This window comes from Lampetra planeri, chromosome 3, assembly GCF_965212315.1.
Source record: "Lampetra planeri chromosome 3, kcLamPlan1.2.h2, whole genome shotgun sequence".
Lineage (NCBI taxonomy): Eukaryota > Metazoa > Chordata > Hyperoartia > Petromyzontiformes > Petromyzontidae > Lampetra > Lampetra planeri.
In genome coordinates this window covers 16,921,129-16,940,701 of record NC_136109.1, presented here as the reverse complement: position 1 = coordinate 16,940,701, position 19,573 = coordinate 16,921,129, and the positions used below count along the sequence as shown (strand labels likewise).

General features: G+C 54.4%; 1 protein-coding gene across 4 annotated transcripts in view; it reads right to left on the bottom strand.

The window, feature by feature from the left end:
* Positions 1-13,306, bottom strand: part of LOC144739050 (carbonic anhydrase 12-like) — a 42,060-nt gene extending 28,754 nt beyond the window's left edge. The window contains exons 1-3 of one of the 4 annotated variants that reach the window (XM_078622067.1): positions 12,768-13,306; positions 11,709-11,738; positions 8,682-8,858 (exon numbers count right to left, since the gene is read on the bottom strand). In XM_078622067.1, the coding sequence (XP_078478193.1) occupies positions 8,682-8,858; positions 11,709-11,738; positions 12,768-13,140 (580 nt within the window). In that variant the 5' untranslated portion in view covers positions 13,141-13,306. The remainder of the gene's footprint in view (positions 1-8,681; positions 8,859-11,708; positions 11,739-12,767) is intronic. The other 3 variants (XM_078622073.1, XM_078622053.1, XM_078622058.1) reach the window with 3 other exon arrangements.
* Positions 13,307-19,573: the final 6,267 nt, after the last annotated feature.

Sequence of the window (19,573 nt, the reverse complement as noted above, 5' to 3'; positions counted from 1 at the left end):
CCTGGCGGAAGCCCCTAACTCACCTCCGTCTCCGAGTACCTCCGTCTGCAACAGCAACAACTACTTAACAACTGGTGTCAGAAGTTTACACCGTCGCCAACATGTCAAAAGCGGGCGCACGGCGTAAGAACCCACCGGCACATGACTTGGAGGGTGCCGAAGGCGGAGAGGAGGCTCCAGCAGTGACCCCGGAGCCCGGGACCCCGGTGACGGTCCCCATGGAAACGAGCGGGCCGGAGCGGGAGGATTCGGCTGCGGGGAGTGCCAGCTCACCGCCGCCGCCAGAGACGGAAAGCGTCCCCGCAGCTCTGCTGCACCAGCTCCTGCAGGCGGTGGGGCAGCTGACCGTCAGGTTGGCCGAGGTGGAGGCACGGACGCAGCCAACCGCCCCGCACTCGAGACGGGAGCAACTGTCAACTGCCAACGTTGAAAGCGCCGCCGTTTTCCCAGCGACCGCTCCACCGGAAATGGCCGTCATGTTGGCTGCGACGCAATCCGCGGCGGCCATGTTGGCTCGGGAGACGTATGCGGCCGCTACTACGGCTGCGACGCGGCGGCCGGCGGACATGGCTGCCATGGCGACCGCGACGCCGCGTCTCTCCACCGACGCGGCCGGGGTTTTTCGGCACGCCGCTCCTGCGGGACCAGCCGCCGGCGACGACGCGGCTCTACATCAAGCTGCGCCCGCCGGGGGGGCCCCGGGTAAGTACGCGCGTGCCGTCCTCGCCGGGCCGCCGGGGTGGGCAGCGGCGGCTGCCGCTGCCCCGTACATCGCCGTGCCGCCGGAATGGGCCGCGGGTGCTGCCATGGCGACCGCGACGCCGCGTCTCTACACTGACGCGGCCGGGGTTTCTCGGCACGCCGCTCCTGCGGGACCAGCCGCCGGCGACGACGCGGCTCTACATCAAGCTGCGCCCGCCAGGGGGGCCCCGGGTAAGTACGCGCGTGCCGTCCTCGCCGGGCCGCCGGGGTGGGCAGCGGCGGCTGCCGCTGCCCCGTACATCGCCGTGCCGCCGGAATGGGCCGCGGGTGCTGCCATGGCGACCGCGACGCCGCGTCTCTACACTGACGCGGCCGGGGTGTCTCGGCACGCCGCTCCTGCGGGACCAGCCGCCGGCGACGACGCGGCTCTACATCAAGCTGCGCCCGCCGGGGGGGCCCCGGGTAAGTACGCGCGTGCCGTCCTCGCCGGGCCGCCGGGGTGGGCAGCGGCAGCTGCCGCTGCCCCGTACATCGCCGTGCCGCCGGAATGGGCCGCGGGTGCTGCCGCGGCTCCACCTGTCGCTGCGCTCACGGGGCCGGCCACCGGCGATGCCGCGGCTCTGCACCTCGCCGTGCCTGCGTCCCTTGTCATGGATGACGCCGCGGCTCCGTGTTATACCGCCGCGTCTTCGGCGTGGCCCATGGAGGCTGCAACGCCGTGGTGCCTCGCCGCGTCGCGAGAGGTTGCGGCGGCTGCGGCCGCTGTCCCGCACCTCGCTGCGCCGGCGGGGTGGGCCGCGGGGGCAGCCGCAGCTCCGTGTTATACCGCCGCGTCTTCGGCGTGGCCCGGGGAGGCCGCAACTCCGTGGTGCCTCGCTGCGTCGCGAGAGGTTGCCGCGGCTACGGCCGCTGTCCCGCACCTCGCTGCGCCGGCGGGGTGGGCCGCGGGGGCCGCTGCAGGCCCGATTTATACCGCCGCGTCTTCGGCAACGCCGTGGTCCCTCGCCGCGTTGCGGGACGACGCCGTGGCTTCGTACGCCGCCGCTGACAGGTGGGTCGCGAAAGCGCAGGTGCCTTCACACCTCGCTGCATCTACGGCGTGGCCCATGGGGGCCGCAACTCAGCCGCACTTTGCTGCGTCTACGGCGTGGCCCATGGGGGCCGCAACTCAGCCACAATTCGCTGCGCCTACGGCGTGGCCCATGGGAGCCGCAGCACCACCGCACCTTTCCGCGTCTTCGGCGTGGCCCGCGGGAGCCGCAATGCTGCCACCGCCGCACCACGTCGCGTCCGCCGGGTGGCCCGCAGGTGCCGCTTGGCTTCCACACCTCGCGGCGCCGCGCGGCCAATGGCAGCGCCGGTTACCCGACGTTGCGCCGTTTGTCGCGCAAGGAGGCGACTGGTCGGCCTTCCAGGACCGGTTCGACGCGGCATACATGTCGGTCGGCTGGTCCATGGAGGAGGCCTTGCCGGCGCTTCCGACCTGCTTGGACGAAAGGGCTCTGCAGGCCTTCAAGTCCATCCATCCGGCCAATCGGGCTACACTCCCGGCGGCCTATATCCAAATGGCCAACGTTTTTGAGCCGCCGTCCACCGCGCAGCTAAAGTTTTCATTGCGGCGGCGGGAGGAGGGGGAACTGCCGCTGGCCTTCCGCTGCTCGCTCCTGGCCCTGGCACAGGCTGCATACCCTGACCTGTACGGCAGGGCACTTGATTCTATGGCCTTGGGGAAGCTGCTTGACCTGGCAAGGGAGCTAGGAATTGCTCTGTCGATCAACAATGATCGGCAGATCACATCCTTGGCGGTCGCCGAAAACATTCAGGCGCACCTCTCCCTCCGCCAACGGCCTCAGATGGCGGCGTGTGCGGGGGTCCCGGCGCCGGACGGGGGGGTCACCTCTCAGGGGGTGGACACCCTCGCGGCCCTGGCGGTGCCCGATCGTCGAGGAAGGGGGGCGGGTGGTCGCCGTCCGGAGCAGCGGGGGCGGCCGGGACCTTCCCGTCCACAGGAGGCGGACACGGTGGCCTGCTTCCGCTGTGGTCAGCGGGGCCACATTGAGCGGGGCTGCCGGAATGCCCCGGGGGCCTTTGGAAAAGGGACTCCACCTTCTCCTAGACCCTCCTTGGCATCGGGTCCGGGGCCCCAGGCGAGTCGCGACGCATCATCTGCGCGGCCGCTCCCTTCACCTCATGCATCTAGCGGGGCTAGGACCCATCGTCATGGGGTTGTCCTCGAAGGGTCGGGTGCACCATCGTCATCACCCCCTCAATGGCCCAGACAGACCCGCCACTGGGATGCACTTGCGCATAGGATGGTGGCGGCAGCTGCCGGCTCCTCAGCGGTGGCAGGATATGTGCAAGGGGTGCACGTTCGCCTCCTGGTGGATACGGGGGCATCGGCCACCATTATTTCGGAGGCCATTTTTGGGCTGCTACCCCGCAGCGTGGGTCCGTTAAGGCCGGTTCGCGGGGCTTGTGTCGCCGCGAACGGCGGCAGTTTGGGCATCTTGGGCCACGTTGTAGCGTCGGTTCGGGTTGACGAGATTGAGTTGGCCGGGCCGATTTTGGTCTCCAGGACCTTGGCAGTGCCATGCCTCTTGGGGACCGACTTTTTGTCTAGGATGCCCATCCGAATTCTCGTTGACCAGGGCTGTGTGGAAATGCCGTCAGGGAGGCGGCTGAAATTCCTACAATCGCCTACCGTCCTGTCTCCCTTGGTCGCCGGTGTACGGGCCTTGAATAAAGTGCCGGTGACCGTACCACCGGCGTCACAAATCCTGATACCCCTTAGGTTGCGCAAACCGCTCGAAATGGGCTCCACGGAGACGGGTATCCTCCTGTCTCCGTCAAGCTACTTTTCAAGGACGAAGGGGTTGGTGGGCGCCTTGACAGCCGTGTCGGGGGGCCAGGACCTTTTTTTGCAGGTCCTCAATTCGGGACCCTTGCCGGTCGTAGTCCCGGCCGGCGCCGTTTTGGCACACGCGACCCCGGCTCCTCCACCCGAGAGCGCTGCCCCGGATGGAGGGGTCGTGGCGGGCGTGATGCGCACGGGGGACCCCGACGCATCATGGATTGCCACGTTGTGCGACGAGAATGCCTCGTTGTCCTCCGGGGAACGTCGGCAACTCCGCGACCTCATCGAGCGGTTCACCGATGTATTCAGCCAAAGTAAGTTTGATCTGGGTCGCACTACTCTTTTGGACCACCACATAGACACGGGCGACGCGGCCCCTATTCGACTTAATTCCCACCGCTTTAGCCCAGCGGAAAAAGATCATGTCCGCTCGGCTGTCGAGGAAATGTTGGCGGCGGACATCATCTCCCCATCTACTAGCCCTTGGGGTGCCCCCATTGTGCTAGTCAAGAAACGGGACGGGAGTCTCCGGTTCTGCGTCGATTTTCGTAGATTGAACAAGATCTCGGTGGCTGATGCATATCCATTGCCTCGCATGGATGATTCCCTGGACGCCCTCTCGGGCGCGCGGTTCTTTTCGACTTTAGATTTGCTCTCCGGCTTCTGGCAATTGCCACTGGATGAGGCCTCTAGACCCAAAACAGCGTTCCGCACACCCCAGGGGTTGTTCGAGTTCAATCGGCTTCCTATGGGTCTCCATTCGGCCCCGGCCACCTTCCAGCGTCTCATGGAGATGGTCTTGGCGGGGCTGCAGTGGGAGTCTTGTCTAATCTACTTGGATGACGTTATTGTTTTTGGCCGTACGTTTGGCGAGCACTTGCAACGCCTTGAGGCGGTGTTCGTCAAAGTGCGTGCTGCTGGCTTGAAATTCAAACCCCAGAAATGCCACTTGCTACAACCATCGGTGAGGTATTTGGGACACATTGTTAGCACGTCAGGTGTCGCCACGGACCCGGATAAAACGGCTTGTGTCCGGACGTGGCCGACTCCCACATCTGTCGCGGAGGTGCGTAGCTTCGTTGGCTTCGCATCGTACTATCGCCGGTTTGTCCGCGATTTTGCGACCATTGCGAAGCCACTGCACGCCCTTTCCGCCAAAGGCCAAAGGTTTCACTGGGGCGCGGAGGAGGAGGCGGCTTTTGCGGCGCTTCGCACGGCCTTGGCCGATGCGCCGCCCTTGGGGTACCCGGATTTTACGAAACCCTTCCTGCTCGATACCGATGCCAGCGACACGGGAATTGGGGCTGTCCTGGCCCAGGTGGTCGACGGGGTTGAGAGGGTGGTAGCCTATGGCAGTCGCGTTCTGTCCTCGACGGAACAGCGATATTGTGTGACCCGGAGGGAACTTTTGGCCATAGTTTATTTTGTTCAGTTGTATAGACCATATTTGTACGGTAGGCTGTTTACGGTCCGAACCGACCACGCGGCCCTGCAATATTCGCTGAAGATTAGTCAGCCCTCGAGTCAGCTGTCTCGCTGGCTCGAAGTGCTCCAGGATTACCCCTTTGATGTAATCCACAGGAAGGGGACACAGCATGGAAATGCGGACGGTTTATCCCGATTGCCGGCAGGCGGTGGGTGTGCTTGCGCCCTGGGCTCTAGCCGTTGCAAGGCCCCAGGGGACGCCGCGGCCCAGTTGGTCGCGTCGGCCGAGGCGGACACCCCTCCAGGTGCGGCGTCGCCCGCGGATTTCGGCCTTGGACTTCCCCGGGAGGTATGGTCCGGCTTGCAGATGGAGGATTCCTCTCTGCTGAAGCTACGGCGCCGTGTCGGACATAAGGCCCGGAGCTCAGCTTCGTCGGCTGCCCCGGAGATCGCCGTGCATGACGGACTACTCATGCGTTGGGATGCCCAATTGGAACGCTATTGTGTGGTTGTGCCCACTAGCCTGCGTGGTAAATTAACCCGAGCCATTCACGAGAAGCTTATGCACCTTGGCTACCACAAGACCTTATTGACCCTTAAGCGGGACTATTACTGGCCGGGTGTTGAAGGTGACGTGGCACTGATTTTAAAGGGTTGCCACGACTGCGCGCGGAGGAAGGCCCCAGTTGTCCGGGACCGGGCCCCGCTGCAGTCCATCCGGGTTTCTCGCGTTAATGAGCTCGTGGCGCTCGACATTTTGGGGCCATTCCCTGCATCCCAACGGGGCCACAAATACCTCTTGGTGGGCGTTGAGTACCTCACACGTTGGCCCATGGCATGGCCTTTGGTCGATCAGTTGGCCTCTTCTATCACCGAGGCCTTCGTCCAGGGGTACGTGTTTGACAAGGGCGCGCCGGAACAATTGTTGACTGACCAGGGGCGGAATTTCTCGTCTAGGTTGCTCAAGGAGGTGTGTGACCTCCTTGGCACCAAGAAAATCCGCACCTCGCCCTACCACCCCCAGTCAGACGGGATGGTAGAGCGCTTGAACCGCACCCTTACGTCCATGCTGTGCCACCAGGTGAACACGTCCCAGTCAGACTGGGACCTGTTCGTCCCGGGGGTCTTGGCGGCGTATCGGTTGGCCCCTCATGCCTCCACGGGATTTTCGCCTTTTTATTTGATGTACGGTAGGGAACCGGAGCCCCCGGTGCACGTCCAGATGGACGTTGGCTCCTCCAAGAAGGGGTCGGCGGTGCCGACCCCTTTGAAGGTCGCGCTTGACCGGCTGCGCGAGGCGCGACAGGCCGCTGCCGAGAATTCCGCAAGCCGGCAGGCGGCTAATGAGCGGCTGCCCAAACACCAGGCAGCTGGCCTCCCGTGGATAGCGGGTCAAAAAGCGTGGCTGCATTGTCCCCAGGTCCCCGTTGGCACATCGGCCAAATTGCATCGCCCTTGGCAGGGCCCTGTGGAGGTTGTGGAGGTCCGCCGGCCGCAATGCGTCCGGATTCGGTTCGGTCGCCGGCAGTGGATAGTGCACCCGTCCCGGCTCAAACGTTATGTTCCATCTACCCTGGGGGATCCACCCCCAATTCCGGAGCGGCCGGCTGATGATGTGTCCGGCGTGCCTGACCGGCCGGGTCTCGCTGACGGAGGTGACGTCCGACCTGTGTGTGTGCCCCCAGGCCCCTCCCGAGTGAGGCCGACAGAGACCCCCCGGTCACCGGAGGCCACGGCGGTGGGCCTGTTGCCCGCTGACGGGCCACCTGCATGGGAGACGGACATCATACGGGGGAGCGGGCCAGCAGCGCATACCCGCTCGAGGGGGATGCGGCTCCGGTGACGGCCCTGATGGCCGTTCAGCGGGCCCAGCCCCTGGCGCCCGTTCGGCGCTATCCGGCGGATGAGGCCTTCGGGGTCTATTTGTCTTGTTTTTTGTTGTTGCTGTTCTGCTTGAGGGGCCGTGCTGCCCTAAGGTTTAGTTTCTAGCAGCCGGTTATACCTTCAGGCACACGAACTCGTGAATATTCGGTCTTCGGTCCGGTGTGGGGCCCCGCTTGCGGGGTGCTTGCAGCCGGGTCGGCTGTTTTTTTTCACGGGGGGGGGTGATGTAGAGGAGTAGAGGAGAGTGGTGGCGTCGCGTGCGCTGTCCGGTGCTGTGACATCACGGGACGTGGGGTCGCACGCGCCGGGCAGTGCACGTGACGTCTCGCCTCAGAGGGTATTTAAGGGAGACCCCGTGACGTAAGCGGGGTCACTGGAGGAACGGGGATAGTGGAAGGGGTGAAGAGGGAACCCTTATAGTGATACCTGTTAATAAACCCTGGCGGAAGCCCCTAACTCACCTCCGTCTCCGAGTACCTCCGTCTGCAACAGCAACAACTACTTAACACTTGTATAAAGGTGTCAGATTTTGTACCAGTTAAAAGGGTAAAAACCTATTACTAGAAGTTGAACTTCTCTACATGTATGTATGTTGAACTTCTTTCGCACTGTACGTACTCAACCGTGCTCATCAGAGGTGCGGGGGAAGGACAACAAACTAAACACAAAAATCAGTTCTCAAGAAATTCGTTTTCAATCTAGATTTAAAAGTGCATTGCTCCAGTGGCGTCCTAATATAGGAAGGAAGAGCAGAAGCGCATCTGAGAGCGTGCGATGCAGTGACCGTCTCTGTTCGATGGCCAGCCAAAAGCCGCTGCGAGGATGTGTGGATATCCTCAGAGAATCACATAAACTTTCTAAATGTAGTTTTCCAAATATCTCAAATAGGACACTCCTGAAAAGAGTCAACACCCAGTTAGGCATCTGTGAGTAAGTACAGATGCATTTATCATTAAACAGGCTACTATTTGATACGGCCATATTTCGTGAAATTGAGAAGAAATGAAGGAAGTGTGGTGGTTATTTTGTAAGCGTGTCTCTACCTCTGTGCCACTATCACACTATTTTCGCAGGCCGTATGCTCGTGGTTGCCAGGGCTGTTTATTTTGCCCCAGTCCAAACCTGGACGTTCCTAATCTAGTGTTCAACGGCCGTTTACAAACTTTCATGCACTTGAATCAAATTTGTAATTTCCATGACCATGCCAAAATTATAGCCTGAAATTGTTAATTGAGTTTCATTTCTCCCTGCTCAAAGAAGTGGGAAGTGTGCATATCGTTATATGGACCCTGAACCAGCTGATGAAATTCACTTTGTTGATGGTGGTGATCTGTACTCATAGGACAACGGCTGTTAACTGTCCCAAAACGTGATAAATGGACATCAAATATTGTACAACTAACTGGCAGAAAAGCATTGATACATAACCTTTTGCTATGAGATCAACAGACCTTTACCCATACAGCAGCCCAGCCATCTCCTGAGCTACACGGGCAAAGGTCTGGCTTCAAGGGCATCTGTAAACTATTAAACTGTTGCTGCCCTGTATTGCAAATGTTTACGTTCTGGGTGTGATGTGTTTCGTGTGTAAATGTTACTCCCTTGGTCAATGTTACGTCCAGGTCTTTCTCAAGGTGTGAAATAATCTCGTGCAGAATTCGGTACCCGTTTTGTTTTGTGTTACTCTGAGAGAATCACCATCAACCTACATCTGAGATTTCCCACTTGAAACCTTGAGCGAGCAAGGGCCCTACCAATACCACTACCCAGCTGCAAAACATGATAAATGCGTCGACCGGTTTGGCGTTCGCCATACCCGTGTGTCCATTGTTTCTCATCCTGTAGGCGGCACTGAGACTTTCAAATCCGTGGAGAACGATTGGCTGCAGGCTGTTGTCCGCGTTGGCCAATCGACTGTCGATGTTGACAGGAGACTGGGATGAGCCTCCACACTGTGGAATCGTGGTGGGCCACGTCGCCTGACCGCCATCACCTGCGGAACATCGACGATTTGTACACGTTTCGATTTAAAGCGTTCGTGACTGCAGGGATTCATCTTGGTTCTTTCGGTAAAGTCACCTGAGGACGGCTGCTTGCGTTGTGGCCGAAACGTCGTGAGAATTGTATTTTTATCATGTTTTATTTTTCTTATTTTATTATTTCCCTTCTACGTGACTTTACCGAAAGAACCAAGAAGATGTGTACACGGTTCATCGGCTCTAGTTTAACAAAGCGTTGGTCTCTTGCAGTGTGCTTCATTGCAAGGCCCGCGGCCCACTGGCGCGGGCCTTGCAATACACAACGAGCAGAGGTCGCAAACGGGTTTTGATTCCGTACCCGTACCCGGCCGCACCAGGGTCGCAAACGGCCACCCGTACTCGTACCCGGCCGGGTACGGGTAGCCATTCCCTACCCGTACCCTACCCGAAATGAGTGACAAACAGTTACTCACCAGTGACTCACGGCCTACCCGTACCCGGCTGCACCAGGGTCGCAAACGGCTACCCGTACCCGACCAGGTACGGGTAGCCGGGTATCGGGTAGGGTACGGGTATCGGGTACCCGGTTGCGACCTCTGACAACGAGTGAAAACACCCCCCCCCCCCCCATCGCCTTGCTGTCTAACCCCAACGGTTTCAAATGTGTGGCAGCCCTCACACTGATGTCTTACCGGCGAAAGTTGCCCCCCCCCGACCCCTGAAAATTAGTGAACGCTGGTCGATCGAGGTGCATTACCTCTCGAAAAAGTCTCTGCAACGTGGCTCATGGATGCGGAATTGCGTGTTTTTTTAAATTGTAGTGCAGCTCGATGAGATGTACAAATAACCAAAAGTGTACCGCAAAGTGACCTTTAGCCCATGAGCCAACCGGTGCGCATGTTGAGCCCAGTCAACTCTTTCGCTTTCCCTAATGTTATTTATTCTCGGCCATACACCTCACAATTCCGCGGTGTCGACTACTCTAAACGAAAACGCAAAGCAAGATTTGCGCACAGAAGGACAGAGATCTCAAACACACACAGAGAGAGAGAGACTCACTTTGTTCGGCTAAAAAGAAACCTAACGACAACTGCTTTCTACCCGTGTGTGCTCGGGGCACACGAGCGTGGTCAGGTTAACATCAAAGTGAGCCCGGGGCTCTTGGCCGCCTCAATGGACATGAGTCAGCATCGGTGGACTTAATCCCCATAATTCGGGGACTTTTGTTTACAAGGATTTTTTGCGGTGCTCGCCTGACCGCGTTCACTGTCGACGCCCTAAGGCAGTTTAGACCACGCAGAGGCAGCCAAAGCCGCAGATTTGACATTTGTATGCGGTCTTGACTTTATATCATGGGACCTTTTTGTCGTTGTTGCCCCATATCAAATGATGAAAAGTGAGAATAGGTTTTACCCTTTCTGGCAATAACACAGACTTGATTTCTCGCGAAAGGTATCTATTTGGCGTTTCAACATCTTAACACCTGTTTTATCAATGTGATTATTGTTATTGCCGGAGAGGGTAAAACCGATGTTCTTTTTTATCCTTTCGTATTGGCGAAAAGGTCTCATGATATAGCTGCTCACCTCGAGCTATGAATGATCTAATACTTGCATTGTCTTTGTACTGTTGGTCTTTTGGCGTTCTCTGATCTGACACTGGTGAGACGAGGTCATTAAGAAGGCTGCTGTTTCTGGTGTAGGCCAATCAGTTTCAAAGACGATGCGTAAGTAATCAGAGCGTGTTTGTTTGCATGTTCAACACAAGTACGTTTGGTTAATGCAGAATTCATTCCTTGCGAAAGGTATCCATTTGGTCAGTTTAACACGTAGGCTTTTGCGACCAATACCATCCATAAGAGGTTTTTTTTGTGTTCGATCGCGTAAATAGATCGCGTATTCACGTGATCCAACCCAAAAAACCTCTTATCCTTACATTTTGATTTAAAGCTTTCGTGACTGCAGGGATTCATATTCTTGGTTCTTTCGGTAAGGTCACGTAGAAGAGAAATTATAAAATATTGTTAATTGTTTGATATTTTTCATTATTTTATTATTTCCCTTCTACGTGACTTTACCGAAAGAACCAAGATTATGAACCTCTTATCCGTTTGGTGTTTGAACATCTTAACACCAGTTTTATTGCCATGAAGGGTAAAACCTATTCTTATTTTTTTTATAGGTCTTAACTTGAATGGAGGAGAGTTCAACATTGAAGTGTTGGTGTTGGGTTTTCGTTACGGAATGTAAATATACATACACAGTGTATGCAGTGTACACATCCGTGCACGAGGCGGTGTCTCACTGTTCAAACAATCTCTGACCTGTCACTCGGGGGCTGTTGGTGGCTCTGAGTCGGTGGCGTAAAGTCCACACTCCAACGGCAGATGCCCGTTTCTCCAACATAACGGCAATTTGTTGGCTTGACACAAAGTGTCTCCCTCGCGAAAGAGATGGGTGTCTTGGTGGGATCTCACGCAGCTTCATTTTATTATTTTCCACTCTTTCAATAGTGACCCACAGTTACAAATAATAAAGGCCACAGGCGGCATTTGATGCATAATTGCAAGTAACTAAAAACAGCACGTGCGCTGCATCACACGTGTTGTTCTACAAAGTATTTCAGCATGAGCATGTGTCAGGCTGGGGATAAGAACCCAGTGGACCACGTGGAAACTACCTGCGTGCAAACATTCACACAAACGCCCCGAATTGCCTTATCAGTGTCACTCGTATCGTGCAGCGGTGCATTCACGCTTGGCTTGATAACGCAGCAATGTGCGTTATTGCTGCACGGGAAAACGTGTACACACACACACACACTTGTTGAAAGTGACGTCATGTCTGTCGTGCAATGTCACCTACCACGGTGTGTCCAGTGTTCGCTCGACGATCCTTGGAGAAAACAGATGCAGGCCATGTCAAAGGCAAAGCTCTCACACATAACAGACTGTTGGGGCTGGTGCTGCCCGCCTTCCATTGCTCCCCAATGCTGACATGTACACACTGCACCGGGTACCCATATTGGCCTGAACAGACTTTTGGGGAAAGTGCTGTTAGCGAACACCTATGAAGGCCGGGAACGCCCGGATGCCTTTGTCTCCCTCGCGGCGATGTTTGCACAATGCACCAGGTACTCATTTGAGGCTGAGTCGACCTAAAGGAGGCCCAAGACAGGGTTCACGTAATCATCACCGGTGGTGGCCTTGGAGCGGGAATCGAACCTGGGTCGCCGGGTTTGTAGCGCAGCGCGCTAGCGACTACACTACCGCTCCCTACACTTACCCGACACACACATTAGCTAACACATGCAACCAAAGATTTTTAAAAAAAAAAGCTCACGCGACCGCGCACACAGATTTCAACAAATGAGCATCTCCACGCACACTCATAATCACAGTTCTAAAAGGACGTGTGCAGCGGTGCAATCGGCTAAACGGCACGCAGACACACACAACCAGCAAGTAACATTCACAAGCACGGCCACAGACAGCGAGAGAGAGAGAGCGAGAGCTGCGCTCAAAGTGCCGACAGCGACGTGCGTGAAGCGATGTTGACGAGCGAGCGACGCGCTCACACCACCGCCACCACCATCATCATCATCACCGCCACCACCATCATCATCATCATCACCGCCACCACCATCATCATCATCACCGCCACCACCATCATCATCATCACCGTCATCATCACCATCACCGTCATCACCATCATCACCATCACCACCATCATCACCATCACCACCATCACCACCATCATCACCATCACCACCATCACCACCATCATCACCATCACCACCATCACCATCATCACCACCATCATCACCGTCATCACCACCATCACCACCATCACCATCATCACCACCATCATCACCGTCATCACCACCATCACCACCATCACCGTCATCACCACCATCATCATCACCGTTATCGCTGCCGTGCGCAGCGAGGCTGAGCGGAGCCACCGTCGCCACCAGCAGCAGCGGCAGCCACAGCCTCATCAGCACCACCTTGCTCGCCACGGGCAGCAGCAGCAGTAGCAGCATCGGCAGCAGCTGTAGCAGCTGTAGCTGTAGCAGCAGCAGCTGTAGCAGCTGTAGCTGCTGTAGCAGGAGCAGCTGTAGCAGCTGTAGCTGCTGTAGCAGCAGCAGCTGTAGCAGCTGTAGCTGTAGCAGCAGCAGCTGTAGCAGCTGTAGCAGGAGCAGCTGTAGCAGCTGTAGCAGCAGCAGCTGTAGCAGCTGTAGCAGGAGCAGCTGTAGCTGTAGCTGCTGTAGCAGCAGCAGCAGCTGTAGCAGCATCCGCTGTAGCAGCTGTAGCAGGAGCTGCTGTAGCAGGAGCTGCTGTAGCTGTAGCAGCAGTAGCTGTAGCAACTGTAGCAGGAGCAACAGGAGCTGCTGCTGCTGCGCTCCCCGAGTCCGCCGGCAACACGCGCGCTCTTTAAACGCCACACCAAAGATAAAGATTCCTCCCCCCCCCCGTGTAGCCTCGACGGACTGCGATGGCAAGTGCTGTTAGCGAGTAGCATCGACACACGAGTGGGCGGGCGCGTGGGTCAACAACCACGCCCGGTCGCCCTTTGTCTCCACCCAGTGGCGATGGTCACGCGCCGCACCGGGTTACTCATTCGTGGCCGAGTCGACCTAGGGGATGGCCCAGGACCGGGTTCAGATCATCATCATCGTCGTCGTCGCCGGGATGGTAGCGCGTGGCGCCACCGCTCCACGCCTCCACGTGCGCTTCCATCACGGTGCAGACCAAGACCCAAGACACCCCACCCCACCCCCAGGCTGTAGGGGCAAGTGCTGTTAGCGAGTAGCACCTATGAAGGCCGGCACGGCACACGAGGGGGTGGGTGGCCAGCACCACGCCCGGCCGCCTTTGTCTCCCCAGTGGCGATGTTTAGGGGTCCGTCCATAAATGACGTCACGTGATTTTTTATTATTTTTGACTCCCCCCCCTCCCTCGTCACACGGCGTCACAAAACGTCAGACCCCCCCCTCTCAAATATGACGTCACAAAGCTCTGCCCCTCCCCTCCAAAACAAAAATAAAACATGCTTCAAATCGCTTTAAACTATTGTCATTGTAGTGCGTATTTAACGTGGCGCTGCACTCTGATGTTGTAGGAGAAAACATTTATTAAAAAGTCTATTTAATTAAGTAGAACGTGTTGTCTATATTTATTTAAAGTTGCGCATTTTGATGTGACGTCACATTTCTCACCCCCCCCCCTCGTCACACATCGTCATAAATGTCTGACCATCCCCCCTCTAGGTGCGTGACGTCATTTATGGACGGCCCCTTACACATCGCACCAGCTGAAAACACTTGAGGCTGAGTCGACCTAGGGGAAGGCCCGTCACGCACTCCCGGACAGCCATCATCGCTAGTCGCGAGATCGGAGTGCCGGCGATACGAGGCGCTCTTTAAATAGAACACATCGCGCGCGCACAGGGACACACACCTGCAACAACACAGCGTGGAGAGCAGTCGCTAGAAAGCGCTGCTTTGTGATTCATTAAACGGGGGGGGGGGGGTTGGGGGGGGGTAAGCAGCGGGGGGAGCGAAATCCTGGGCCCGACCCTGCTTCAGCACGTGGTAGCACCGTTACGGAAGTGACTCGTGGATCCCGTGCCAACATTTGGAGCAGTGTGTGGCTCACTGGCCTGTGTGATGTGTTTATCGTGGCTTTGTTTGGGAGTCTCTGTGTGTTAGGGGGGGTGGTGGGTTGTTTGGATAGTGTGTGGGGAGCGGTTGTCCAGTGGTTAGCGCTACGCTGCGATACGAACCCGGCGACCAGGGGTCGATTCCCGCTCACGGCCAATACCGGTGACGATTATCTGAACCGGTCATGGGCCTCCCCTAGACGAACCTCAATTGAGTACCTGGTGCGGTGTGTAAACATCGCCACTGGGGAGACAAAGGCGGTCGGGCGTGGTGTTGGCCACCCATCCCCTCGTGTGCCGTGCCGGCCTTCATAGGTGCTCGCTAACAGCACTTGCCCCAACAGTATGTTAAGGTTATATGGAGGGTCTTTGTCTTTTGTGCGTGTGTTTGGTGCTCGGGTTCAGTCTCCCGTACTGGGGGGTTGTGCTCCTTTGCCCCCCCCCCCCCGCCTCGTTCTACACGATCTCGTGTACATTTAGATTAGTTAAGATTCGTGGTGTTTTGTAAGTAGTCCTTGCGGAGTTTTGTGCGCCGAGCAACAATGAGCGTGAAGGGGTTACATTTGCAACCGGACCGCACGGGCATGGAGCGAAAAAACACAAAGCCTACGCGTAGAATCATAATTGTACGCTGAAAATTCCTTCAATTTCGTTTTATTGTAAGCCTATTTTCAAATACCACCAGAGCTTGATGTGCAATATTTAGATTTGATGGCAATCAACTTGCATGACTGTATATTGCCTTCATCGTTATTACCCATCATAAGTACAATGCGGCCCTGCCAATAAATTATTTTTCTCGTCCCTTGATCTTTAATGGTCTCCGGGGTGTGATCATGCCCTTCACCCATATCTCATTGCAGTACTCTTTCCACTTCTCTGCTGCTGCTGCTGCATCTTTCAACTGACATGGCTACAAACCCATCCAATCAACTAAAACATTAACAAATATGCTTCATATCATGGGATTTTTTTTGCAAGTATGACAAATAAGAATAGGTTTTACCCTCTCTGCCAATACAACAGGATGTGTTAAGATGTTCAAACACCAAATAGAAACCTTTTTGCAAGTAATCAAGTCTGCATGAACCACACGTACTTGTGGTGAACATGCAAACGAGCATGCTGTGATAATAGAAAATGGCATTGTCTTCGAAAACGGATTGGCCTACACCAGAGACAGCCTTTTTCATGGCCTAGTCTCACCAGTGTCACCTGTTTTATTGTCGGAAACGGTAAAACCTTTTCCCATTTTTTCATAAATATGCTTCAGCCCATGCACTCGTTTGCTTTCCCTACATTTTTGCGGAAAGCACGAATCGCAATCAGAACATTTTGGCTCAAAATTACGGTTAGAGGTTGACTCAGTTCCTCATCTCTGGGCCTGAATAAAATGTGCCACTTTGTGCAATCAAACGGTGGGCATCCAATGAAGGCGAGGGCTCCACCGTCATAGGAATGTGGAATATTCGCCACTTGTGATGGGGGCCCCCGGGCGGAAATAAATGATTGCCACCCCTTGCACAGGGAGTCACTTTAACTTTGATAGTTGTCTACCAACTCGTTCGCTGCGCACCTGTGCACATCACTCACAGGTAATAGGTTGGTAAGTAAAGAGCCGTAGTACCTAATGGTCAGCAGCATTACTCACTTGTAAATGACTACCAAACACACACTCTGTGCTTTGAATCCGCAATTATATATTAGCTTAAAAAATATGAATCAATAAAATAAAACTGGCTTCTAAAAGCCAAAATTAAAATTGTCCATAGTCACTGCAAGTTGGTGAGTGATGGAATTATTTTAAAAACATTAAGGCTCTACTCAAAAATTGAATCTTGTATTGGGTAGGAGTTAATTATTACATCCTGTTAAAATGCAACTTAGCATGTGCCCATAGCATGTGGCACGATTTTATACAGTTATACGCCTAATTATACAGCGTGTTTAAAAAAAATGGACCCGATTTGAAATCGCTATATCTCTGCAACTACGAACCGCCCATGAATGAAACTCTTACCACTTGAAAGGGCGGGGCATAAATTACCGCTCGATGCCTCTCCCAGCGCACAAACAGCCCCTAGCTTCAGTCATTCGCAAGATGACAACCCCGCAACACTCAAGGGGCGTTTTGCGTTCTGCAGTTCGGCAAGACTGAATCCGTAATTGCGGTGCAGCGTGCGATTCAACGGCGTTTTGGCATTGACCCGCCAATGTCAAAGAGCATTCGTCGTTGGTACCGACAATTTGAGGAAACGGGCTGTTGATGTAAGGGGAAGAGCACAGGGCGACCACGCACCTCAGAGGAAAACGTGATAAGAGAGGCGGTGGTTATTGCAATGCGCTAAAAGCCTGGAGACCCAGGTATGATTTCTGACCAATTGGTATCTGAAACTGATCAAGTCTAAAATGAGTAGCTGGTGTGCTGTGTAAACATCAGTGCTGGAGGGACAGAGGCGGAGAGTCATGCGAGCTCCGACAGGTTCTTGCTGACAGCATTTGCTCCACTGTATTTTAAGACTTGTTTTCTTTTTGGATGTTCAGGCTGTCATACATTTTTTAGAATTTCAAAATAACTCGACCACACTCCCAGAAGGCTGTGCAGTTGGGTCACGTCGTACATATTTTGGTATATTTTGAATGTTGAGACGAATATGTGGAGACCTATTGTCTGATGAATTATTAATTTTGTTATCCTAATTACAGTTGTTATTCGTCACCACGGGGGTGAATTAAGTGTTGTTCATTCAACCCTTTCAAATAGCCGTGGGAATGATGAACCCTTGCCCTTTGTAGTTTGTACCCCGAAGCTTGATTTGCCACCGTCAATTTGGCAATTGACAAACACGGCCCTCCTGACCCCACCACAGTCCTGCTCCACAGTGTCTGCCAATTAACGGACCGTGTACAATTCGTCATTAATTTACGGTGGCGATAAACCGGCCCTGCTCAGAGCGATAGCACGGCCAGCCCCGTGTTTACTTGACCGAGAAGCAGCAGCGGTGAGGTTTGTTGTTTTGTCTGGTTTGGACTGCACGCGTTGTTGGGCACTACATCCGTCCGACCTCTCTTATCAAGTGTACTGGGAACATTTTTAACGCTCTTTTATTGAACTCGTTTCTTCCTTGAAGACACCCAAGAAAGAATGAACGCTGAAGATGCTCTCAGCGTGCAGAGGGAAAAGCCCCGACATCGTGCACAAAGAACAACAATCTGAGTGCGGTGTTTCGCCAGTAATTACAACTAGCTTCTATATAAGGAACGAAACAGGTGGACTTCTCCACAAATCTGGCTGTCGCCTGATGAAGCTAGTTGTAATTACTGGCCAAACGTCGTACTCAGATTGTAAATGTTGTGGCTTGGCTCTCCAACACACCGGTGTGCTGTACTAGTACACTACACTATATACTACACGATACACTAAACTACTACACACTAGTGCTGTACTAGTGACGAATTGGCCACGTTCTGTTTACGTGACAACCCTTACTAGTTGGCTGTGTCGGGTGGTGGCGGGTTTAACGACACATTTATATATTTACGCGATCTAACCCCCCAAAAACCCCTGCATTATGGATGACATGGAAACACCTGGCGTGACGTAATGGGCCTCACATCTCTCAAAGTCTGCCAAACCCGACTAAACCGGACCGGACTGAACTGGACCGGACTAAACCGAACCGCACTAAACCGAACCGGACTAAGCCTGACCGGACTAAACCGGACTAGACCAAACCAGACTGGACTAAACCGGACCCGACTAAACCGGACCGGACTAAACCGACCCTTCGCCCATTGGTCCACTGCCCCGCAAAAAGAGAATTAGGGTAGCTCATTAATCAGATTACCAAGGGCGGGTCGCACTTCAGCTGAACGCGTCTCGACGTTTGAACGAGAACTGGGAATGGTGTCGCATCTCTGCTGTCAGCGCTCAGACAATGATCCCACGGTCTCTGTTTGCGCATGGCAAGGGCCAGTGTGTGTACGGTACTTGGTCCGATCGCCGTTCATCAGTCACACAATGGTCAACATTTGTTCGAGCCCAGAATCGGCGGGGCACATAGATGTCTGAACGTAGTACAGTACAACTTTGGGTTTTGCTGCATTGCTCTCTCCTGGCAACCACGTAACCCCCCCCCCTAGCCTATAACACCTGTTATGCATGGCAGACACCCGTCCAAGCACCATCCAGGCTCGCCTCTGCTTGGTTTCGGAGATTTGACGAAATAGAGAACATTTAGAGTGAGTTGGTCAGAGGCAAATTCACCCCGGTGTAACATTGCTATTACATGACTAATCATCGTATGTTGAACTTTGTTCGCACCGTACGTAGCCCAGCCGTGCTCATCGGAGGTGCGGGGTGGGGTGGGAGACAACACACTAAAAAAAAACAAGTGAATCATTCATATTTAATCAACCAGACCGACAGCAATTTGTATCGGTGATCATGTGAGAGGCCACTAAGACTTCAAGTGTCTCTTCATAGGAGACTGTTTTGCGAAAGATTACAAAATCAGGTGCGGTACAGCGGAAAGCAAGCAGTGCATCAATTGTATAACACAATGTTAAAGGGCAGAGAAACACTTAACAAAGAAAAACTGATTATTTAAATTGAGCAATTGCCGATGGGTACGTCTTTAAAGATACGAGGTTGATCTAGATTTGAAGCTTTCGTGACTGCAAGGATTCGTACTCTTAGGTTTTTTTACTTTACCGAAAAACCTAAGAGTATAAGAGGTTGAATCAAGTCGTCAAAAACGTTTGTGTTTTGTTTTTGCGGAAAAATACAATTTTTTGTGGTAGTTGTTAGTGTCTGATCATAGATATAAATTGAAAAATAATAATCACATCAGGTTAATTATTACATTTATTGGACAATGTTGCCTGGCGAAGACAGGCTTTATGAGCTAGTTCGAAATGAAAGATTACAGAATAGTAATGACAGTGGGTTTTATTTTTGTTTGCGTTAGATAGCCATTACAAGCCTGTTTGCCTGTTATACTATATCCATAACGTCAGCATTGGTCTCAATCCTGAGACATGCTTCCAGCAACAATGATTTCAAC